The sequence below is a fragment of the Trichosurus vulpecula genome, chromosome 4 (assembly GCF_011100635.1).
Source record: "Trichosurus vulpecula isolate mTriVul1 chromosome 4, mTriVul1.pri, whole genome shotgun sequence".
Classification (NCBI taxonomy): domain Eukaryota; kingdom Metazoa; phylum Chordata; class Mammalia; order Diprotodontia; family Phalangeridae; genus Trichosurus; species Trichosurus vulpecula.
This window is the reverse complement of record NC_050576.1, coordinates 12718516-12744080: the sequence shown is the minus strand read 5'-3', so window position 1 is coordinate 12744080 and position 25565 is coordinate 12718516. Positions and strand designations below refer to the sequence as shown.

Below are 25565 nucleotides of genomic sequence, written 5' to 3'. Positions count from 1 at the left end.
GGTCCTTCTGGAGCCTTCGGAAATCATCTCAAGGCTTCTTTTCAACCTCTAGGGAGCTACTTGCACATCACATTGGCTCAAAGAACAAAAAGAAATGTTTGAGCCTCCTCTTTTTTAAGGAGATTAAAACTTAAAATCCAAAGAAATTGGGTCCAGCTCCAAACTTTCATGCCCACCTGGGCAAACCACTCAACCTCCTCAAGCCTCTTTCCTCCTTGGTAAGATGAGGGGGTTGGCCTAGATGGCCACTGGGGCTCCTTCCAATCTGGGATCCTATAAGCAAGGTATAGCCCCAGCACATCATTATCTAGTGGGCCAAAGATGAGCGCCATGGTCGTTCCAGCGCTGGTCATTCCAGCGAAAACGGTGTAGTGGGCATTAACACAATGGCCTTCCTACCTCCTGGAGGATGTTGAGAGTTCTCCTCTGCCATGACTTCTGTAGATGTAAATGTAGAACTTAGTCTACATTTGATTATGAATCAGTTGAGTCCAGTAGGTGACATGGAAGCTAAGAAACCTAATTGCACACTGAAGTTTGCATTAAGAGAGAGCTAGGGGTCATATGATCTTAACTTCTTGGATCTATTGTTGGAGGAGACCTTACCCAATCCTCTCATTTCATAGATGAGCAAACTGAGGTCTGGGGAAGCTAACTGGAATTGCCTAATTTCACAAAGTCATACAGGTAGTGCTAGAACCCAGATCCTCTGATTTCCAGTCCATCATTCTTTCCAGCGGGGCACTTTGGGAGAGAATAGCTCTTCTCAGACAGCAATTTGGATCATGATGTTCTATTCTGGATGCCACATTTTAGGAAGGACATAGAATGTAAGGAAAGTATCAGTGGATAGAGCACTGAGCCTGGAGTCAGCAAGACCTGAATTCAAATCCAGCCTTAGATATTTACTAGTTGTGTGACCTTGCTAGTTCACTTAACCTCTGTCTGCCTCAGTTTCTTCATCTATACACTGAGGATAATAATAGCACCTACTTTCCAGGGTTGTTCTGAGGATGCAAATGAGATATTCGTATAAAGCCCTTTTACAAACTGTAACATTATGGAAGTACCAGCTGTTTTTGATTGTTACCAAGAAGAAGGCAATGAGGGTGTTGAAAGATGGTCAAAGGTCTTGAGTCCATACTCTGAGAGTTAGTTAAAAGAACTGGAGGTGTTTATATGGCAGAAGAGAAGACTTAGGTGGGACATGATAGCTGTCTTTAGCTTTCTGTTTGAGGTGGAAAATTGCCAACGTTTGACTATGAATTAGATGAGTCAAGAGAATGACGCGGCAGCAAAAAATCTAGACTCAGGCTATACTCAGACACTTAGAGGGGCCCCAAGTAGAAAAAGGATGCTCTGTGTGGCCCCAGATTTAAGCTTTGGTGTTGGTGAAAAACGATGAATACTGTCCCCAGATGGAATGAGCTTCCTGGACCTTCACTAGAGGTTTCAAGCCAAGACTGGATGACCACTGGCCATGTGTCTTGTAGGGGGAATTCTTGTTCAGGTATGAGGTAGACCAGATGGCCTCTTGGGAGGGAATTCTTTGACCCTTTCAGCCAAATTCTAGCAGTAACTATACAACTCCATGGGCATTCCCAGAGTGAATTAACCTTGTGCTAACTACCAGGGTCCCATCTCATACAACTGAAGAATCATTTAGCCAAGAACCCGAAGGGCCCTGCAAAAATCCCCAAAGTACCTGACTTATATCCATGAAATTATCTCCCTCCCAAAGTTAGTCACTCTCTTGTTGCATTTGAAGGCCATTCTAGACCAGTTTACTAGACCATTCTTACTTGGTCCTTATGTTTGTATTTAGAGGATAAAGCTTAGGAGATTTTCCAGAAAAAGGATTCCATTCATAGAATATTCTCATGCCTCATCTGGAGAATTCCAAAGGTGGGTTTCTAGGTTCACAGGTGGGGCACATTCTTTTCCAATGTCTCATCTAATTGTGATTGACTTTGTACTTAGATGAGAAAAGCATAGAGATCATACTGGGGTTGGGAAGCTGACTTATATTCATCACCTACCTGAATTTGGACCAAGGGGTCATTCGGGTGTACATCACCACCTCTCACACTGGTGTGTCAAGTGGAATGTCCGTCAAGAGCAGAGGCTGCTGGTGATGGAAGATGATGGTGCTCAGGGTTCTATGCTATGCTCTTCTCTCTTAATAAATAGTGCGAGGGCTCCAGTGGGGAAGATTGGGGGCTGGGCAATCCCTTGGTCTTGTTTAAAGATTAAAAAGAACAGAAACAAGTCAGCACTAGAGAAAACCCGAGAAAACAGTTAATAATTATTGCTGCAAGGACTAAGCAAGCAAAGGGGGAGTTCTGTGGTAACCAGAACCATGAGAGCTCCAATTTGTTATGATGTAGCTAGCATCATTAAACAATGCTGGTGCTAGAAGGGATGTCAGCAGTTTCATTTTACAGATGAGGAAACTGAGTAGAGGGTCATAGATTCACATATTTAGAGCTAGAAGGGAATTCAGAGATCTAACCCAGTGGTGTCAGACTCAAATACTGACTTAGATAATCACAAATTAACATTATGTGTATTTTATTATATTTTCATTTATTTTGCTAAGCATTTCCCAATTACATTTTAATCTAATTCAAGCCCACTCTGTAGTTTTACCCACTGCTTGCCACTGAAGGGGCTACAAGCTTGGCACCTCTGATCTAGTCCAAGCCCCTCTTTTTTCATGGGAGGAAACCAGGCTCAGAGAATTTAAGGGACTTAGTATCATAGAGCTAGAGCTGGAAGGGACCCTCAGATGTCATCTGGTCCAATGCCATCACATTACAGATGAGGAAACTCACACCCAGAAAGGTTAAGTAATTTACCCAAGGTCACACAGATGGTAAATTACAAAGGCAGAACTCAAACACATTTCTCATAGAATCGAAGAGCAAAGAGTTAGAGGCGAGAGGGACCCTACATCAAACCAGCTTCCTCATTTTATAGATAAGAAGACAGAAAGGTTGAGGGGTCACCCTTGCCTACGGTGCACACAGCTAGTAAGTGTCTGGGTCAGGATTTGAACTCAGGTCTTTCCTATCCCAAATTCAATGTCCCAACCTCTGTATCATGCTGATACATGCTGATGTCCTCCTGATTTTACGGTGCCGTGCCAGCTCTCTGCTTCATAAGAAAGGGAATTCTAAATATACCAAAGGGAGACTTTATACGAACTTTGCCTCAATGTTGTGATTGTATAATTTGGAAGCTGACTTATGAAAAGGAAATCCTGAGAAGAGATAACATAGTGTGGTAGGAAAATAACTGGAGTTGGGAAGGCCTGAGTTCAGTCTTTCCTCTGACACATGCTAATTGTGTGACCGTGAACAAGTCACTTAACTTTTCAGTGTCCCCAAGGAATTCTCCAGCACTCTAAGGTACCTATGGCTTATCATCTGTGTCAGTGGGAAAAGTCTCCACACCTAGAGTGCCCTACCCCAGAATCCCACCACCACCAATTGGTGTGTGTATGTAGGGGGGGAATCCTTCAATCATAGGCCCCTTAGAAGCAATTTAGTCCATAATCTTTTCATTTCACTAATGAGGAAACTGAAGCCCAAGAAAGTAAGAGGACCACCTAGTGAATGGGAATGGGGGATTCCAATCTAGGTCCTCTGACTGCAGATCCATGACTTTTCCCACAAAGCCCATGGGTCCTCAGCCAAAGCTCTTTTTTCTTTATTGTGATGGATTTTTGTTGTCTCTGTCTATCACTATATGTCTATAGATTCCTATGGATATATAGATATAGGTATGTCTGTGGGTGAGGGCGTGGAATTTGCATGCCAGAGCACCCTGGTGAGCTGTCAATACATAGCCTGATATTCTTGTATACGGGCATCTGTCTGACCACTTGGGAATTACAGCAGAGCAGAAAAATACACTGGCATCATAAGTCAATTATTCATGAATTATCCCCTTAACAACCTGCTCTGGAAGTTGACATGAGATACATACATATATGTGTGTATATATATATATATATATATATATATATATATATATATATATATATATATATATATATATATATATATATATATATATATATGATGAGGCTGATGAACTTTTGTCAAGATTCAGAGGTGTGGAAACCAAACCGTTGTTGTTTCCTTTAGCTTTAAGGAGGGGCAGGGGTGGGAAGCAGCCTCATTGAGTGTCGATCTTGTCAGCTCACGACTGGTCCCCTAGATCACCACCACATCCCAATGACTTGTGTGTGTGTTTGTCTTTCCATGCACACCCTCCTTTGTGTTCTGTTGAGATGTGGTGTGTGTGGCTGGATTTCACTTGGGTTTGTGTTTTTGTTTTGTTTTGTTTTTATTTTGTTTCTCCCCCATTTCTTTATGTTCCTTTGGTTTCCGGTGTCAGAAGATGATGTTTTTAATGGCAAGCTCCCTTCGTTTGAAAGGCATGGTGAAACGCCTGAAGGTATGGTGCCAGCCAAGAGACTCCCAGAAATCTCCGTTTGTAATGACCTAAGCCATTCTGTCATCTGAATGCCTACTACTTTCATGGACATGCTCTCCACTCCATGAGTGTCCAGTGCCTCTCAGACACATTCTGTACTTACCTGTTTGCAAGTGGGGGCTAATACCACCACCATCTCTTTTTTCTTTTGTAAATTACAAAGCACCATCTTGCATGGCAGTTTCTCAGTAAAAGGTTGGAGAAACAGTGAGGTGCTCTGGCTTTGTGATTGACCAAGGAAGGAAGGAATAATTTAACTGCTCAGGAATTAGTTCAGGGATTTGTTTAGCTATTCCGATCATTTTTTTCTCAAGTACACAAAGGGAATTTTGAGTTCATGTTATAGGGAGAAGGGATGGGAGATGAAAGGCATCTCGGACAACTGCTAATTTGACATACACTTCTCCAATTTTGATGTCATTTAAAGGCAGATTTTAGCTACTTTTAAGCAAGTTGCTTTCTGTTCTCTTTGCTGATATTTCTCTACAACCAGTTAAACACAGGAAGGGATGCTATTTGAGGTGAACCGGGGATGGCAATTGCTGGCTGGGCTTGCCAAAACTAACGCAGTTAAAATATGCTAACACAGCTTGCATGTCCAGGATGCCTCCTCCTGCTCCACGCATACCGGCAAGCCAGTGTCAAGCAGTCAACAGCTCCCCCATCCCTCCCTCGACTCTTCCATAGCTCTGCTTTTTGCTTTCTGCTCCCCTAATTCTCAAGACAATAGCAATTTCCAGGGCCTGTTTTCCTGCACGTTAATGCCATGCAGTTCCTTCACCCTATCTGCCCAATAATTAGAATAATGAGCTGCTCTGTGACTCACACTGTGTCCTTCTCTCTCCCTCTCCTTAACCTTTCCCATCCCGCTTCAACTCCTGACCATACAGAGAATGACCAGCCTTCCCTCGTTTGGTTTGACAGAGGAAAGTTTTATTTGACTTTTGAAGGTAAGTAGTACATAGCATACCAAACTCCAATTTACTCCCTTATCCCCACCCTTGACCTTTTTCTCCCCATCTCCATTTTGAAATCTCAGAGATTCCTTCAAAAACAAACCTAGTCTCACTTTCCAAAATGAAAATGCTATGGCTACTTGGAAAAGATGAAAAGCTTGATTAGAATTTCTTGAATTTGATTTATATGTGACCTTCAATTTCGCATATTAAAAATCAAAAAATAATCTTCTTGAGCTTTTCTCAGTAAAGCAATTAATTGTGGTCTTAAAATTGTAGAAAATTCTAGTGAAAAAAGACGATAAACCACTTTTGGCATTTTTTGGCCAAGGAACTTAACTCTGTCAACCAGGGCTCTTTCTAAACTTTTCTGCAATTCATTGATTATAAAGGTGATGTATCAAGTGCGAGAACATCTTTTGATTTTGGTAAGAAGATTTCACATGACTCTGGGGCTCTTATATTTCAGAAAAATTACTTGTTATACTTGAACATTATCGTATGCTCATATCTGTCAATACATAGATATAGATATGTCTGTAGGTGGGGGTGTGGAATTTGCATGCCAGACCACCCTGGTGAGCTGTCAATACATAGCCTGATTTTCTTGCAGGTGGGTACATGTCTGACCACTTGGGAATTACATCACAGCAGAAGATGCTTCTTTGCGATCATATCAATGATAAAATAGTATTTGGGTGGTTTTATATCTGTGGCTCGCTAAGTTAACTTTTGGAGTAACTTCAGGACAACGAATGACAATACCAGTACCCTCTTGCCATTTTAAGAGACTGAGGACTACGTATAAAAGTCAGGGCCTGATTTATAGCTTCACAGTTTGTAAAGAGAAAAAGGAAAAGGTAAATGAAGAGAGGAAATTTCATAGTGATCAAAGTACTATTTTCTATAAATGTTTGACAAACTTTCCTCAATGAATTGGATGAAAGGCAGCAACCGTGGTTAGGGAGCTGGGCTTGGTACCAGGAACACCTGGGTTCAGGTCCTGCCTCTAGCACAAGATAGCTGTGAGACCATGGACAGGGAGCCTCTCAGTGCTCTAGACGGCTCTTTAAGTCTTGATAGATAGATAAATGGAGATGGAGACAGAGAGAGAGACAGACAGACAGACAGACAGAAAGACAGGCAGATAGACAGAGACAGATAGACAAACAGAGAGACAGATAGGTAGGTAGGTAGGTAGACAGACAGACAGACATATAGACAAATAGGTAGATAGGCAGACAAAAAGATAGACAGACAGATAGATAATAGATAGATAGACAGATAGATAGATACATACATACATACATACATACATACATACAGACATAGAGGAAGGCAAAAGAACAAGTACTTAAGTCTCTACTATGTGCACTATGCTAAGCACTTTACAAAAATTATATTATTTAATTCTCACAACCACCTTGGGAGACAGACACATAAATAGATCTCCATGTCACTTGAATTGTACTTAACTCATTTTAGGAATTGATTTTTTTAAAAAAGGTTCTGACTACTTAATAATGGTTACTACTAGCTGACTATTTCTAGTGTGTATGTGACCCTATGTTCCTGAAAGTCACTCTTCTGGACCCAACATAAATCTTACATGAACTCAATTGAATGAATACTGACAAACAGCACTTTATTTTACATCTGGGGCTTTGGTAAGCATGTGACCTTGACTATGTCTTGGAGGGAAGAAGACCAGATAAATCATATGTTTTCTGTGTTTTCCCCCTGCCTTCCACCAAGAACATTTTTATCCAGATGAAACCAAGGGAAAATGAACATAAGAGCCCGTTTGAAGGCATACCAAGACAGCATGAAGCCAGAAAGGAAGAGTGTAGCAAAAGAAAAAGGGAGCCTTGGCACGGTAGAAGGAGTCAGGAAACCCAAGTTTGAAACCTGACTCTCGCACTTACTAGCTATGCTTCTCTGAGCCTCAGTTTCCTCATCTGTAAAGTAGAAATTATAATACCTATCATATTGACTTCACAGAGTTGTTGTGAGGAAAACCCTTTATGAACCTGGAGGTAATAGACGCGCATGAATGGTTGTAGGTAATGGTGATGGAGTGGAATGTTTTAGACCCACTGATTGTGAAGGACCCTGAGGTCATTTTTGCTATCACTATCTTATTTCCTCTGCTTGCTGCCTCCTCCCCACCCCCAACCCCACACTGAGTCATTGGCCAGCACCCACTATAGAACTCTCTCCAAAAAAAAAGTGGGATTAAGGGTAATCATGTTGATTCCTAATCCCCAGAAAATGACTCTGAATATGGAAAAAATGGCAAAATTTTGGAAAGCTAGTGAAAGGTGCCTTTGCCAGGGTAATGCCCCAGGAAAACATATGCTTCAGAAGAATAACCTAAAGAATGGATTAGCATGGGTAGAGACTTGAGGCAAGAAAACCAAGTTGAAGACGGTCATACTAATGCAAGAAGAGGTGATCAGAGCCTGAAATATGGCTGTGATTATATAAGTAGAAAGAAGGAGAGGTATATAAGAGAGATTGTGAAGGTAGAAATAATAAGATTTGGCAATGAATTGGGTCATATAGCATAAAAAGAAAGTATGGCATCAAGAATGAGTGAGGTTGCAAGCACAGGTGACAGGGAGAATGATGGTGCCCTTGGCAGTCATAGAAAAGTTCAAAATCGGAAAAAGTTTGGAAAGAAGAAATGGTAATGAGTTCTGTTTTGGACATGCTAAATTTGAGGTATCTGCCATGCATCCTGTTTATGATGTCCAAGAAGTAGTTGGAAAATTGTGACTATAAATCTGTGCTTAGGAGGAGAAACTATAATAGACAGCACAGAGTTGGATCTAGAGCCAGTAGAGATGATACATGAACCCATGGGAGCTGATGAGATCCCCAATTGAAATAGTATAGAGGGAGTAGAGAACAGGGGAGGCCTTGGGGAATATCTGAGATTAGAGTGTGATAGGCATGAAGAAACAGCAAAGGAACCTGAGAAAGGTGCATTCAAACTGGAGGAGAACAAGTGGTGACATGAAAACCTAGAGAGGAGAAAATATCAAAAAGGAAGATACTCAGCAGACTGCAAAAAATCCAGGTTGAGGATGGAGAAAAGGCCACTAAGAGATCATTGGAATCTTTGGAGAAAACAGTTGGGATGGAACAATGAGAAGCCAGCTTCCAGAGTGCTTAGAAAAGAGTAAGAAGGTAAGTGAGGAACCAGTTATAGGCAGCTTCCTCAGAGTGTCTAGCCACAAAAAAAGGAAAAATATGGGCCAATAAGTAGCAGGGATGATCAGATAAAATGAGAATTTTTTTAAGGATGGGGGCGGGGGAGACATTGTCATGTTTGTAGTTAGCAGAGAAGGAGACATAGATAGTGAGAGGCTAAACATTTGAGATGGAAAGTAGGGACAATAATGGAAGCAAATTGGCAGGAAGGTTGGAAAGGATTGGGATCAGAGACTCACAAAGAGCAGTTTGCCTTGACAGGGAAAGGAGCACCTCTTCCTGAGACCAGAATGAAAGAGGAAATAGTAAAGGAAGGTGCCTGAGTGATGAGAAATGAGGAGGAGGGGAAACTGGGGAGATCTTGTTGAATGGTTTTTTGAGGGGGGGATAAAGGAAAGAGGGTGTCATAGGATATTTGAGGAGAAATGAGAAGTTTTTGGAAGACCCATTGTGGAGAGTGGACTTAATTAGAGAAGAATAGAATATTTGCCTTGCTGCAGTGAGGGCCCAGTTGAGATTAGATAATAGTTAATAGAGTCAATAAACATTTATGAAGTGCCTACTATGTACCAGGCACTGTGCTAAGTACTGGATTATATAAGTACTTGGCTTACACTCTGTGTAAGCCAAAGGGGATGATATTTCTAAAACATCACTGCCCCCTGCTGTTAAGGTATTATTACATGGTGCTCAAATACTCACATAATCTTTTGACTTCAATTTGTATTGTAGTCACATGGCCCAAAAGGTGCTGTCTTTGCTGTTGCTTCTCTGAGACCTGAATGGTTGTCCCATGGTATTAAAATAACTACAATATACATGTTTTCACTTGAGGCAGAAACAGGTGAGTGAAGTTTGAGGATGGAGAGATAGGCATCACCACTAAGATGGCTAAGATGATTCCATCGATCTATATTACCCCTCAAGAATGAGGAGCCATGTGCTTGTATCTTGAAATAGGGCTTTCAGAACAAAAAGATGCTTCCACACATCTTATGCCACCTGATGATACAGCTTCTGATCCCACTTATGACATGTCTTATCTGTGTCAGGGTGAGTCACATAACGCTACCCAACCCCTTTAGATTGGCAGCTCCTGGAGGGCAGAGCCTTTATCTACCACTATGCCACATTGCCTCTCTATCCCATCCAGATGTTTTAAAGTGTTGAAAGGAGAAGAAGAAAGACCTCTGCCCTTTATGAAAGCAGTTTATTTCTAAAGCAAAAGCAAGCTAGAAAAAGAATCTGGAAATATGCTGGTGAGCATTCTATTGTATGTAGATGTAAGTAACTAAAAAGTGATTTCAAATATGAGGACTGAAAGAAAGCAGGAATGTTCTTGTTTCAAAAACTACAGGCTGCCTCCAAAATCCCTTCTTTTCTGGATAAAGGAAATGGGCTAAATGGGGGAAAAGTCAGTTCTCTACCATATGAAGAAAGTGAAGGAATTTCTGGTTATGGGTTTCACAAGATTCTGTAATATAACTAAGACAAGATCATGGCAGCAGCCAAAACTGCCGAGCACTCAAAGGAAGGAGAGCTGAGTGAAGTTTTGGCCCCTGTAGTCTAATTAAGAGAAAGTGAAAGCCCCCAAAGAAAAGCCAGTGATGGAGAACTGTTGGTGTGGAGGGTTTGGTTTGGTTTTTAGGACACCAGACTATGTCTAACATAGATCTTTCCATCAATCATTCTCTTGGGTTTCTACTGGACATAATCATGGGCTTAGTAAGGTTTTTAATTTATTGCACTTTAATAGTTGTATTTTTATAGAAAAAAAAGTACAATTGGCTGGCTTGTGTGCACGGATCTATGTTGTCTGCTATCCATAACTGGAGAAAAGGTCTAACTTGTTTGGCCACAGAGTCACGCCCAAGATGAGATGCACCATTCTCACTTGGTACCAGCTGTTCAAATCATAGGCACAGTGCTTAAAAGAAAGTAGTCAGCCTTTATAGGTCTGACCTTATAAACCCAAATTTGTCATTTTTAAAGCCAAATTATAAACCACTGCTCTTGTTCTCTTTTCATTTCCTCTCTTCCTTTTTTCCCTCTTTTATCTTTTGTTTCATATCTTCCTTTGTATATATGGGCAGTGGTGACTTGCTCAGGGTCATACTGCTAGGTGGAATTTGAACCCAGGTCTTCCCAACTCTAAGCCCAGCATTCTTTCTAGTATCAATGCAACCTGTCTGTGATCTAGCTCAAGCAAAATTCCTTGATGAAAAAGCAGGATTTGAATGCAGGTTTCATTGCTTACGTACAAATCCAATGTTTTTCTCACTATTCCATGTTCTGGGTAGTGCCTCCAAATTAGCATGAGACTTTACCTTCTAATTGTCCATTTTCTTCAGCAGGAGTCACAGGAACATGTTGATTGACAAGAATGGCCTCCTTACACGGATGTGCCTGTATCTAGGAGCTCCAGAAGGGCAGGGGCCACCCAGTAAGTGTCCACTCAGTGTTTGAAGTGGCAGAGTGGACAGAGCTTTGTACTTGGAGTCAGGTTGACCTGAGTTTGAATCTTGCCTTAACTATCCCTTACCATCTCTGGGCATGGCCCAACCACTGTCAGCCTCAATTTCCTCATGTGTAAAATGGGGATAATAATAGCCCGAACCTCACCAGATTGTTGTGAGGAGCAAATGAGATCACATGTGTAAAACATTTTGCAGACCTTAGAGTTGCTATATAATTACTAGCCATAGTTGTGATTACCTTCCTTACTACCGAGGGCAGCTCTCTGTCCACTATCCCGCACTCTTGTACCAATACATAGGGAATAAGCATTTACTAGCTGCCTCCAAAATCTCTCTTTTTCTGGATAAAAAAAATGGGCTAAATGGGGAAGAAGTCAGTTCTCTACCATATGGAGAAAGTGAAGGATTATGGGTTTCACCAGATTCTGTAATAGAATTAGGACAAGACCATGGCAACAGCCAAAACTGCCCAGGCATTGTGCTAAGCCCTTTACAAATATTTCATTTGACAGACAGGTAGGTGATGGATAAATAGATTGGAATAGAATAGAAAGAATGGGATTTGGGCTTCTCCTGTGGCTTTATCAAACCTCGCAGAAAACCAGGGATGTGGCTGTACTACATTTTGATCTTCTTTGTTTTGGAAAGAGCTAAGATATAATATTCTGGGCTTTGACCAAATAAAATGATGCCTGTGCAAAGTGAGCTTCAGGGCACCGTGTTTCCCACATCCTTTGGCAACTGGGACAACACACAATCTTTATCCAGTTGATTATAGATAGACATGAGTCCAAAGGCAATGGCGCCTCCATAGGGCCCAACCTTCTGCCTCTGCTGAGGCCTATTATTAGAGCAAGGTTTTAGAGACTGATGTTCATGCTGGTGAACCCTCAGGGTTCCATGTCAACATCTGATGAAAAATAGGTCAGGGAAATCAACCAGCCTCTCCTGGAAGACAACATAAGACAGACAAGCCTGCTGTAGTCTTTGACAAATCATTTCAAAATTGCTAAGTTGGGTGGATCCCAGATTTACTAAAAAGAAAGAAAAGAAAAAAAAGAAGCCAGTTAATCTTGAGCAGTAAATCAGCCTATGAAATGACTAACCCACACCCATCAGTGTGGGTTATCAACTCCGAATTTAAAAAGATTTTGAAGTTTGGAGAGTCCAGCCCAGAGCCAGAGCATGAATCCCACCCCACCCCCCAAAAACCCATCCTTAACAAGTGGTCCTCCAGCTTCCATTTAAATACCCGCAGTGCCTAGGAATTCACCACCCCCAGAGGTGTGGCACATTCTACCTGGGGATGGCTCTAATTGTTAGGAACTTTTTCCTTATGTTGAGTCAAATTATGCTTCCCTATAACTGACCTACTTGTCTCAAAATTTCTCTTCCTTTAAGGCATAGCTCAGTTACCATCTTGTCCTAAAAGGCATGAAGTCTTTCCTGATTCTCCCCCTTAGAATGCTAATGGCCTCCCTCCCAAAATTTTGGATTTCACTGCTTTGTATGTATTGGTATTTTTTAACTTTCTATTTATGATATAATACATATGTGTTACATGTGCTTTTTAATCTTTCCCATTAGAATGTAAGCTCATCCAGAGCATAAATTGTTTCATTCTTTGTACATGCATCCCTAGCACCTAATACAGTGCCTGGCACATAATAGGGTCTTAATAAATGTCTTGATTGATTGATTGGCCCTACTCCTGCCCTCTAGTACTAGGCAGAATAAGTCTGATCTGTCTTCCTGGGGGCAACTCTTGAAATATTGACATGTTCTGATTATATTTCCCACCCACACCATATGCCCCAACCATGTCCTCATTTCTTCAGGTTAAGTATACGCAGTTCCCTTAGGTGATCCACATATGGTGTGGTGTTGACCCTCCTCATCTTCCTGATCACTCTCTCCTATGGGTGTCTCAGCTTGTCACATCCCCCCTAAAATGAAGTCACCAGAACAGCCCAGAGTACTCCAGAAGAGAAGGAACCAGAATGAGTACTGTGACTTCCCTCGTTTTAGACAGGATCGTGCTATCAAGAGGGCATGAAAAAGAGGGCATGAGCACCTTTGGAAGATTGTGCTTGTGGATTACTGGAACCCAGGGGACTTTTTCATATTAATGGATTTCCAACAACCTCCCCACATAGTTCCCCTTATCCCCCGCCCTGTCATCCTCCATTTATATGGTTGGGATTTTCTTGTTTTTTATCCCGTGTTGGATTTAACATTTAAATTTAATCAATTGTATCTTAAGGCGGTTAGTGGTGCAGTGGACAGAGCACTGGGCCTCGAGTCAGGAAAACTCATTTTCCATGAGTTCAAATCTGGCCTCTGGTTGCAAATCATGGAACACCACACTCTCAGAAGAGATAGAAGAGGAGGCAGCCTGAAGATACATCGTGGCTGTAAGTCAGCTCCTGGATGATACTATATGAGAGATGTTAGAAAAGATGGTGTCCTAGAAACGGAGGCCTGGAAAAGTATGTGGGCAGGGCATGTAGGGAGAGTAAGGGATGGACAGCTCACAAGTCATATTGGTCCCCACCAGAGGTGGGACAGTCCCCAGCATAATGAGAGGATTTTCTATGGGGGATTTATGGAAAGACACACATTAGAATTTCACAGGACAAGAAGGCTTGGATGGGCTTGAGATCCACACAGATGGAGACATCAAGCCTCAACTGGCCTCTTAACAACTTTCATCCGTCGATGTCATGGTGGGAGAGGCAGGGTGGTTGTGGTTATGCTTGTTCTGCTGAGCCCCAGAGGGAACAGTAGTCACTTAAACTTTTTGTCAGGAAACTTTGTCTAACAATGAGAACTGCCCCGAAGTGGAGTGGACTGCCATGAGAGGTGATGAGTTGCTCCTTTTCTGCAATCTTCGATCAGAAGCTGTAGGGTATTTGTCAGTTACATTGTAGCAGAAATACATGTTGTGTAGGAGCTGGATTAGATGGCTGTCCCGCCTCCTTCCAACCCTCAGACTGTGATTCTCAATACAATTCTACGTTTCTAGGTCCTTTGCTAGTTGGGCGAGGTCCACAGACCTGACCCCATTCTCTTTCCCAGAAAATATTTCCATTTCAAACCCTCTCTTTTTTTGGCTTGAAATTTCTTCACTTTCTTTCCAGGTAACCTGAGGCATTCTGGTCTTTTGTTGATATTATGGTTTCTGTGGCAGATGGCACTTGAATCTTATTCTCTGTCCTGTTCCTTCCATCTGGCACTTCATACACCTCCCACCCACACAGTCACCCCTGCACTTAAGGTCATGTTCATTGCAAGACTAGTCTTACACATAAGCTTCCAGAGTCGTTGCCTGCCTATCTAGTATGGGTGCAAAGGAAGAAAATGAGAGGCTGGGGAGGGGAGAGAGAGAGAGGGAGAGGAGAGAGGACAGGGGAGAGGGGGAAGGGAGAGAAACAGAGACAGAGAGAGAGGAGGGGGGAGAGAGAGGGGGAAGAAAAGAGGAAGGAGGAAGGAAAGAAGGAAGGAAGGAAGGAAGGAAGGAAGGAAGGAAGGAAGGAAGGAAGGAAGGAAAAGAGAAAAGGAAGAAAGAAAAAGAAAACTAACTTTTTGTTGATACTTCAAGTTGCATACACAAAGGTAAAAGATTTTCCTTCCACATAAGAGTTCAGGCTTGTGATGCAGATACAAACGATTACATAGAATCTCTGAGTCAGAAAAGCCTTCAAGAAATCATCTAGCCTAACACCTGTGAAGGAGAATTCCCTCCACGCCCGCCTCCCACAGTTGTTCACCTTGCTTGAAGCTTTCCAGTGAAGGTCACCGAGCAAGCCCATTCCACTTTTTGACAACTTCAATTGCCTGTAAAGCTTTTCTTTCCACTGACCTCAGTTCTGCTTCTCATCTCCTTGCACCCCCATTACTCCTGATTTTGTCCTCTGAAGCCAAGTAAAACAAGGGTCACCCCTCTTCTGCATTACAGATAATTGAAGCCAGCTGGCACCCACCTTCCCTCCACCTCTGCCTTTTCCATGCTAAACATCACAGTTCTTTCAACTTGTCTTTGTATGGTGGGACCTCAGACCCTTCACAATCCTGGTCACCCTCCCTCAACACTGTCTTAGGATGCTCTTAGGAAAGGTCATCCCTTGGCTTAAAATTGAATAAGAAAAATGACTGAGATTAAATCCTTCCTGAGAGCAGGTTGCAAGTGATCTCTCCTTCCTCAAAATTCTACCAGTCTTGTGTTCAGACTTCTCTTGTGTGTCTCTCATCTATCTCATCCTTCTTCACATTGCTGTGGTTTCATCTCTTCTGTTACATCATTCTCTCCCTAAGGAGGACAAGTACCGTATCTTGTTATTGTACCTTCCTTGTCACCATGTCTTACACATAATAAGGGCTTAATAAATGCCACTATCACAAGCCCCTTGTGCCCGACGTGTCCTTCCAGTGTCCTTTCCCTTACTGGTAGCTTTGATTTTTCCAAGGCATGATGTCCCATGATTCACGAATATTGAAACATTTGAGAACTTTAGTGTTGGATGTGAGCTTTGGTGGCAGCGATCACCGAAAGCATCGCATCATTTCCCCAGTGCGATCTCACCCAACCTTTCCCTCCTACTCCATTCTGAGCCCAGCTCATTGTTCAACTCCAGCAGCTGCCTAAGATGTGCAGAGGTAAAGAAGGACAGAAGCACTACATCATAAAGTGCCCAGTCACTCGTGTCTCCAAGTCTAGGCAATAGGCATGCTTCATCTCTGTGGTCTTCCCACTATGGATGGCTAAGCCAATCTCTGTTTATGAAGATGGATTCAATGAAGAGGTTGTTCCCTTGGGTAACTAGCTGGTGCAATGGATAGAATACTAGGCTTGAATTCAGGAAGACCTGAGTTCAATCTGATCTCAGACACTTAACTAGCTGTGTGACCCTGGATGGGTCACTTAGCCTCTATCTGCCTCAGTTTCCTTAACTTTAAGATGGAGATAATAATAGCACCTACCTCCCAGGGCTGTGGTGAGGATCAAACAAGCTAATACTGGTAAAGTTCCTGTCACATAGTAGGTGATTTAAAATGCTTATTCTTTTCCCCTTCTCCCTCCATGAACTAGTACAAATAGGAACATTTGAAGACCCTCACTGTTTCAAAGGTATCCTTCTCTCCACGCATGACCCTGATGATGGCTTAGGAGAACACTGCACTCCTTGTTCTGCACAGTTCCAGATTTCCACACTCAGTTTATTGATTAAAAAGACAAGGTCGACTCCACAGCTACTTCTTCTGCAAAAGATTTTACTCTATGCCTGGGGAACACTTTGTTTGAGTAGAGTCTTCAGATCACAGGGTTGGTTTTGTGTTTTGTTTGTTTCTTTTTTTAATTCCTCAAACATTAGACATGGCAAGATTTTAGATTTGCTTCAGACCAGAGTTCAGATCCAGCTTCAGATTTTTACTAGCGGCAAAGCCCTCAGCAAGTCACCTAATCTCTTCTCTGCCTTAGTTTTCTCATCTGTGCAGTGGGAATGGTAATAATGCCTTTCTCTCAGGGTTACTGTGAGGACCGATGAGACAAGACTTGTAAAGGACATTGCCAACCTTAAAGCCTTTGGTCAATGCCAGCTGTTATCACACCTCTTAGTCAGTTGTGTGACTAGAAATCAATCAAGGAGCATTTGTTGGAGGCTTACTATGTACCAGACCCTATCCTACGCCCTAGAGATATGACAATAAAAATAAAAGTGTGCCTGCCCTCAAGGAGTTTATATTCCTCCAGGGTAACAATACATATTTAGACTGTTAAATATATGACATATTCAAAGTAAATAAAAGAATTTCAGGGATGAGGCATTAGCATGTGGGAAAGTCAGAGAAGGCCCCATACAGGTGGAGGTATTTGGGTCAACCACAGACATGTTAAATAATCTGCTGTTCTTTATTCATGGTCATGTCAAAAAAAATACCCCCAATGCATCCACATATTATTTTCACAAAGAGAAAAAAAGCAATTCCCACTGGTCAGTCATTTTTTGTGTCTTTGTTTGTGGTCATACTTTTCTTTTGCACAGTATAACCTTTTCATTTGGAATACCCTATGCTTTAAAGTATCTTGGAAGTCAATCCCTGAACGCCTTTAAAACTGTCATCTCCAGCACAGAATCCTTTTTGTAGAATATCTTTTTTTATTTCAATTAACAAACATTTCTCTTCTCTCTCTCATTGGAGAAACAAACAAACTGTGTGGCCAAGCCAAAAAAAAATCTGCCCCCCCACATTGGTCACGCCCAAGACTGTTCCATCTTGTTCTGTATCTGAGCCCATCACTGGTGTGCCAGGAGATGGGGAGCGCACTTCAACACTGATTCTCTGAATTGTGTGTGGCCGTTGTACTGGCCAGTTCTTAAGAGCTGCCTGTTTGTCTTCACCATGTCAGTGTCATCATATAAACTGATCTGCTGGTTCTGCTCGCTTCACTCTATAAGTTTCTGTAAGTCTCCACATTTCTTTGAAACCAGCTTTTTTGTCCTGTTTTACAGGGTAATAGTATTACTTTCATATCCCATAGCTTGTTCAGTCCTTGTCCAATCAGTAGCCCTCCCAACCCCCACCCCCTTTGCTTCTAGTTCTTTGTCTCTACAAAAAGAACTACTCTAGATATACGTTCTATAGATGATTCCTGAGCCTTAGTGGTAGAACTCTTTGGGGTATAGGCCTCGCAGTGGTTTTCTTGAGTCAAAGCTGTACATGCAGTTTAGACATTTTCAGGAGGCATAGTTCCAAATTGCTTTTCCGAATGGCTAGACCAATTCACGGCTCTCTTCAATTTCATCTTCTTAAATACCTGTGCCATACTTTATAGCTTCATAGATCTCCAGACGTGGAGAGGGCTACTTGAGGCAGCTAGGTGGCTCAATGGATTGAGCTCTGCACCTGGAGTCAGGAAGACCCGAATCCAAATCTGGCCTCAAACACTTACTAGCTGTGTGACCATGGGCAAGTCATTTAACCTCTGCTTGCCTTAGTCCACTAGAGAAGGAAATGGCAAATCATCCCAGTATCTTTGCCAACAAAACCCCATGGACAGAATGGTGCATGGGGTCACAAAGATTTGGACATGACTGAATGATTGAGGTTAGCTAGTCCAACATGGTCATTTAGCAGATGAGAAAACTGGGGACCTGGTAGATGAAATAATCTGCCAAGATTGCTCAAGGAGTAAATGTCATTAACAGAATCTGGTCACAAGTCCAGACCTCAATGCTAGTGCCTTTCCCACTCTACCACACTTCCTTACTGGATAATAAAATGGTGGTCTGTACAAGTAAGCAGATTGCTATAAAAACAATGTGAAAAAACTGAATACACTATGTATTTATCTGTGGTCCACTTCTAGTTTCACCTATATTTACTCTCAGGATCTCAGTCTAAGCTCTCTGAAGAATTTTTTCTTATCAAGTACTTTTTGGGGGGCAGGGAGAGGGAAGGCAACAATGGTTTTCATTTTCTGTCATCCCAGTCTGTAATGATCTGCAAACGAATTTGACTCAAATCTGGCGTTCTAGTTGGCTGCCATGTCTATCTACTGGGCAAGATGTTTAAGTATTGGTTGGCTCCTCATTGGGATGCCCACTTTGCATCATTTATACAGCTCTATGTAATGTAAAGAGTAGTGTCACTGTCTTTTTTCATCCCTCCTCCTTTTTTTCAGCTGACAATTCATTTCGACAGGTGGAGCCCGAGTGCCTAAAGCTACACGGAGTGTCATCTTCTCATCTTTATCCTATCATCTCCCCTGGGAATCTCTTCTTGCCCCTGTGCTATTTAACATTTTGATTAATAATTTGGATGAAGGTGTAGTTGGCATGTATATCAGATTTCTAGAAGAGACAAAAACCAGAACAAATAGTTTGATACATTGGATAACGAGGTCGGGATTCCAAAAATATCTTAGTAGCCGAGAATTCTAAGCTAGAATGGTAAGCTAATGGTAAGTAAGATAGAATGTAAGCTTCAAGAGATCTTTAGAGGCAGAGGATTATATGGGAGGAAGAATCTTGGGCTTGGGCCAGACTACCTGAATTCAAATCCCAACTCCGCCGCTACTACTTATATGACAGTATACAAGTCACTCAACTGCTTTGAGTTTCTTCATCTGTAAATAGGTGAGGTTGAATGGATGACTTTTAAGGTCTCTTCCAACTCTATAGCCATGATCCAATGAATTTATAAGCTGTGAGTTTTATCAGTGTGGCTAATCCCTCCACTGGTACAGATTGCAACCTATCACTGACTTCTCATCCACAATGATTCTTGTCCATGTCTTTCCATCAATCCTCTACAATGGGCATGGGTCTTTTTATATTTCATAGATATCAAGAAAACACTAGTGCGATTTCATATAATAGGAGTGAATATAATGTCCTTCATCTGACTTCAAAAATCTTGGATAATTACAGAATGGGAGTGGAAAGTATGACTAGAAAATAATTCAGTGACCATCTGGAGAGTTTAACAACTGCATACTCTTTAAAAGTCAACAGTGACTAACAATCAAAATAGCCAGTGTAAATTTTTCTTGCCATGAGTGTGGTATCCATAACAAGAAAGGCAATAGTCCGACTGAATTCATTCCTGGTCAGACCACACCTGGCATAGTGTGCTTAGTTCTGGGCACATCTTAAGAAAGAGTAAGGGAATGCCAGCCCCCCCTGCATTCTTAGAATATTGGAAAGACTGTTGGATTTGTAATGGGAGGATTTGGTTTAATTCTCATCTGTTTCACTTAGTACTGTGTGGCCTCAACCTCTTTTTTTTGTTGTTTTTTGTTTTTTGGTTTTTTTTGATCAGTTAACTCATTGATTTGGGTATGCCTTCTTTTTTTTCTTTTTTTTTCCTTTTAATTTAAATTTATTTATTTAACACATTTAGTTTTCAGCATTGATTTTCACAAGAGTTTGGATTACAAATTTTCTCCCCATTTCTACCCTCCCCCCCACTCCAAGATGGCTTATATTCTGGTTGCCCTGTTCCCCAGTCAGCCCTCCCCTCTATCACCCCACTCCCCTCCCATCCCCTTTTCCCTCCCTTTCTTGTAGGGCAAGATAAATTTCTACGCCCCATTGCCTGTGTATCTTATTTTCTAGTTGCATGCAAAAACTTTTTTTGTTTGTTGTTGAACGTCTGTTTTTAAAACTTTGAGTTCCAAATTCTCTCCCCTCTTCCCTTCTCACCCACCCTCCATAAGAAGTCAAGCAATTCAACAAAGGCCACATGTGTATCATTATGTATAACCCTTCCACAATACTCATGTTGTGAAAGACTAATTATATTTTGCTCCTTCCCAACCCATCCTCCTTTATTGAATTTTCTCCCTTGACCTTGTCCCCTTTCGAAAGTGTTTGTTTTTGATTACCTCCACCCCCATCTGCCCTCCCCTCCATCATCCCCCCTTTTTTATCTTCTTCCCTCTTCTTTCCTGTGGGGTAAGATACCCAATTGGGTATGTATGGTATTCCCTCCTCAGGCCAAATCTAATGAGAGCAAGGTTCACTCATTCCCCCCTCACCTGCCCTCAGCCCTCCTCCCACAAAACTGCTTCCTCTTGCCACCTTTATGCGAGATAATCCACCCCATTCTATCTCTCCCTATCTCCCTCTCTCAGTATGTTGCTCTCTCATCCCTTAATTTGATTTTATTTCTTTTAGATATCTTCCCTTCATCTTCAACTCCCCCTGTGTCTGCTCTCTCTCTCTCTCTCTTTATATATATACACACATATATAGATATATACATACATACACATTCACTTACATATATAAATAAACATACATATATGCATATTCCCTTCAGCTACCCTAATACTGAGGTCTCAGGAATCATACACATCATCTTTCCATGTAGGAATGTAAACAAAACAGTTCAACTTTAGTAAGTCCCTTGCAATTTCTGTTTCTTGATTACCTTTTCATACTTCTCTTGATTCTTGTGTTTGAAAGTCAAATTTTCTATTCAGTTCTGGTCTTTTCACTGAGAAAGCTTGAAAGTCCTCTATTTTATTGAAAGTCTATATTTTGCCTTGGAACATGATACTCAGTTTTGCTGGGTAGGTGATTCTAGGTTTTAATCCTAGCTGCATTGACCTCCGGAATATCGTATTCCAAGCCCTTCGATCTCTTAATGTAGAAGCTGCCAGATCTTGGATTATTCTGATTGGGTTTCCACAATACTCAAATTGTTTCTTTCTGGCTGCTTGCAGTATTTTCTCCTTGATCTGGGAGCTCTGGAATTTGGCAACAATATTCCTAGGAGATTTCTTTTTGGGATCTATTTGAGGAGGCGATTGATGGATTCTTTCAATTTCTATTTTGCCCTGTGGCTGTAGAATATCAGGGCAGTTCTCCTTGATAATTTCTTGAAAGATGATATCTGGGCTCTTTTTTTGATCGTGGCTTTCAGGTATTCCAATAATTTTTAAATTATCTCTCCTGGATCTATTTTCCAGTTCAGTGGTTTTTCCAAGGAGATATTTCACATTGTCTTCCACTTTTTCATTCCTTTGGTTCTGTTTTATAATATCTTGATTTCTCATAAAGTCACTAGCTTCCACTTGCTCCAATCTAATTTTTAAAGTAGTATTTTCTTCAGTGGTCATTTGGACCTCCTTTTCCATTTGGCTACTTCTGCCTTTCAAGGCATTCTTCTCCTCATTGGCTTTTTGGAGCTCTTTTGCCATTTGAGCTAGTCTATTTTTTAAGGTGTTGTTCTCTTCAGTGTATTTTTCAGTATTTTTTGGGTCTCTTTTAGCAAGTCATTGACTTGCTTTTCATGGTTTTCTTGCATCCTTCTCATTTCTCTTCCCAATTTTTCCTCTATTTCTCTAACTTGCTTTTCCAAATCCTTTTTGAGCTCTTTCATAGCCCGGGACCAGTTCATGTTTTTCTTGGAGGTTTCTGTTGTAGGCTCTTTGACTTTGTTAACTTTTTCTGTCTGTATGTTTTGGTCTTCTTTGTCACCAAAGAAAGAATGCAAAGTCTGAGACTGAATCTGGGTGCGTTTTCACTGCCTGGCCATATTCCCAACCGACTAACTTGACCCTTGAGTTTTTCAGTGGGGTATGACTGCTTGTAGACTAAAGAGTTCTATGTTCCACATTTGAGGGGGAGGTGCCAGCTCTGTCACACCAGCACTACTCCTTCCCCAAGAACCCCCAACCCGAACTGGGCTTAAATCTTCAGCAGGCTGTGCACTCCTGCTCTGATCTGCCACTTAATTCCTCTCACCAGGTGGGCCTGGGGCTGGAAGCAACAACAGCTGTAGCTGCCCTACCTCCACTGCCCTACCTCCGCTGCCCCCGGGGCTGGTAGCCAAACCACAAACTCCTTCCACTCCTGCAGCTTTTCCCGCTAACCTTCTCTGCTGTCTTTGGTGTTTGTGGGTTGAGATGTCTGGTAACTGTCGCAGCTCACTGATTCAGGGTGCTAGGGCACATTCTGCCCGGCTCCTGGTCTGGTTGGTCCGCACTGCTCACACTGGGCTCTGCTCCGCTCCGCTCCCAGTGGGATAGACCTCACCCAGAGACCATCCAGGCTGTCCTGGGCTGGAGCCCTGCTTCCCTCTGCTGTTTTGTGGGTTCTGCAGTTCTAGAACTGGTTGAGAGCCATTTTTATAGGTTTTTGGAGGGACTCAGCAGGGAGCTCACGATGTTCCCTGCTTTCCAGCCGCCATCTTGGCTCCGCCCCCCTGTGACTGGGTATTCCTTCCGCCTCAACCTATTTTGAGGGATACCATTAAGGAAGGAAACTGGAAAATTAAGATGTGCCTAAAGGAAAAGAAGAAAATCAGTGAGGGAACTGACCATGGTATATGAGCATACTTATTGGACTTGAATGGGGCTGCTTAGCTTAGGAAGGAAAAAACACAGTAAGGTTGGGGATGGGAAGAGAGCAGTGCAGGATATGTCTTCAAGCATTTGAAGGGGTGTCACATGGAAAAAGCAATAGCTGTTTTGTTTGGCTCCAGAAAGAAGAAATAGATGAAAGTTGCAGAGGGAAAAATTTAGGCTTGATGCACAATCTCAACAATTAGAGCTGTCCAAAAGTGCAATGGGTTGCCATGGAAGGTAGTGGTACCCCTTCATTAGAGTGCTTCAGGCCAGAGGGGAAGTGAGCATTTGTTGGCAATATTGTAAAGTTATGTCTGCTTGGGGCCAGATGGGACTACATCATCTGAGGTCCCTTCCAGCTCTGAGATTATATGATTCTCATTTGGTAGTGACTTTGATCTCTACTCTTCCCAGTCCAACCACATAACCAACTAGTCTTATCTTGCCTGTTAAAACATAGCCAGCTTCATTTTTATGACCACCATATCTATGGTCTTCTGACCTTCTACATGAAGAAAGCAGTCGTATGGTGGCAGTGTGCAGCTTCTAAGTCATCTATAAACTTTTAGCTCTTTTAGTTATTGGCCTGAAATCATATTTTTCAGCATGCTTTTTTGCCATCCTCACCATGCCCACTTTCACATTGAAATCACCAATTATCAAAGTTTATGTTGACTTTGGGCCAGTTTGTCAAGTTCTTCAGAGAATCCTTCTTTGTCTTGAATAATAGACACAAGCAAACCAAATCCAAATCAATGACGGAGGCATCTGTGTTGTAGCCAGATGGCTGAATATAGAGCCAGAGGACCTCACTCAGATTCTTACTGACTGTGTGATTCTGAACAAGGCCCTGGGTCTCAGTTTCCTCATCTATGAAATGAAGGGATAGAGCTAGACAGCCTCTGAGGTCTCTTTCAGCTCTAAAGCTATGGTCCTATGATCCTAAAACCATCTGGCATGGCCAGGTTTCATGCCTGCTGTAAGGTCACCTCATTTGTAATTGGACAAAGACCTCACACTAAGAATATGAATGGTAAGATGTCTGCACATAATCTAAAAACTGTATGATTCTTAATCAACCAATCCATAAACATATACTATGTGCTAGGTGTTGGAGATACAAAGAAAAGCAAAAAAAAATTCCCTGCCCTCAAAGAGCTTACATTCAAATAGGGGAGACAATGCCTAAATAAATGTTATTTTTATATTCTTGTACATATAAAACATACAAGGTGTACATGGTAAGTGGAGGGGAAGGCATAATGAGGAGAGGGCACAGGAAAAAGCCTCTGGCAAAAGGCAACACTTGAGGTCAAATCTTGAAAAAATATTAAGAGGCAGAGGTGGAGAGAGGGTCATTTCCATGCATGGAAGACAGTAAGGTAAAGGTGTGGGAATAGGAAGTGGGATATGAGGATCAGGATGGCTGAACCATACAGTGTGTGAAAGGGAGGAATTGTGAGAAGACTGGAAAGGAACCAGGTCAGGAAGAGCTTTGAATGCCAAACAAGAGAGATTATATCAACACCCTCTTGCTGCTATTCTGCTCCATTCACTGTATAAGTAGAAAGGGAACCAAACAAGACAAAAAATATTATTTTTTTTCTTTTCACTCCACTTTCTTGGGTTGGTATGGGCAAGAAAACCATCATCTGACTATGACCTTTCTGACAATAAGTCTCTCAGAGTAGTCCTTGGACAGCCAATTCTGCCTATTACAGAATTTGTCCATTTTGTTCAAAACTGCCAAAGGTTGCTCTTTGCTGGCACACCTCAAGGACTTGAGCTCACCTCCCTGGCTCAGTAAGCCATCAGAGTAGGGTAACCGTGAAGAAACTATGAGTTATTTCCAGGCATATTTGCCATTGGCTATCGCCACTTTTTGTGTGAATGGTATGTATGTCCTCTATGCAAAAGACCCTTAACTTCATTATATGTGTTCTTGGATAGGCAGATTTGACTTATTTTGGTTTTATTTTTGAGATTGTTTCTCTCATCACAGATCCAATCTCAATATTGATCAGTATGTATGCTTTAAGGTGCTCCATTTTGACTGGAGTCAATTTGCTACTCCTTGGGCAGCCCAATGGTTCCCTGCTATTAGGAGCTTCCCATATTGGTGTGGAAACCCAATTTGTTTAACCCCCTGCCACTCAGAACTCTCAAACTCAAATGGCCCAGCAGCCTCAGCCTCCCCAGCAGCAGAGATTACTAGAGTATGCCACTATGCCTGGTAGTAAATTTTAACTCACTGGACTCGAGTCATTTAGTTTCTTTTGAGATTGGAATTACCTAGAAAAAGAACCACACCATAGAGTATCATTTCCTCTTCCACAAACAAAAAACAAAATAATGAAGTCAGGAAGTATGTTTGGAGAAGTAATTCCCAAGGGAAAAGAAACCTTTTTATTTCGAAGTGATTCTATGCTGTGCAAAGTGTTAGGCAGTTACCATCTTATTGGAAACACATGAAAAGCCTCATCACGGTTGATATTTTTCGTCTTCTAAAGCACACACTTGAAATATTGAAACTACATTTGTCTTGAAACAAGCCAA

At 41.8% G+C, this 25565-nt stretch overlaps 1 protein-coding gene across 1 annotated transcript in view; it reads left to right on the top strand.

The window, feature by feature from the left end:
* Positions 1 to 25565, top strand: part of SGIP1 (SH3GL interacting endocytic adaptor 1) — a 225944-nt gene that overhangs the window by 179067 nt on the left and 21312 nt on the right. Inside the window, exon 19 of the mRNA XM_036756154.1 lies at positions 5394 to 5453. Coding sequence (XP_036612049.1) covers positions 5394 to 5453 — 60 coding nt within the window. The remainder of the gene's footprint in view (positions 1 to 5393; positions 5454 to 25565) is intronic.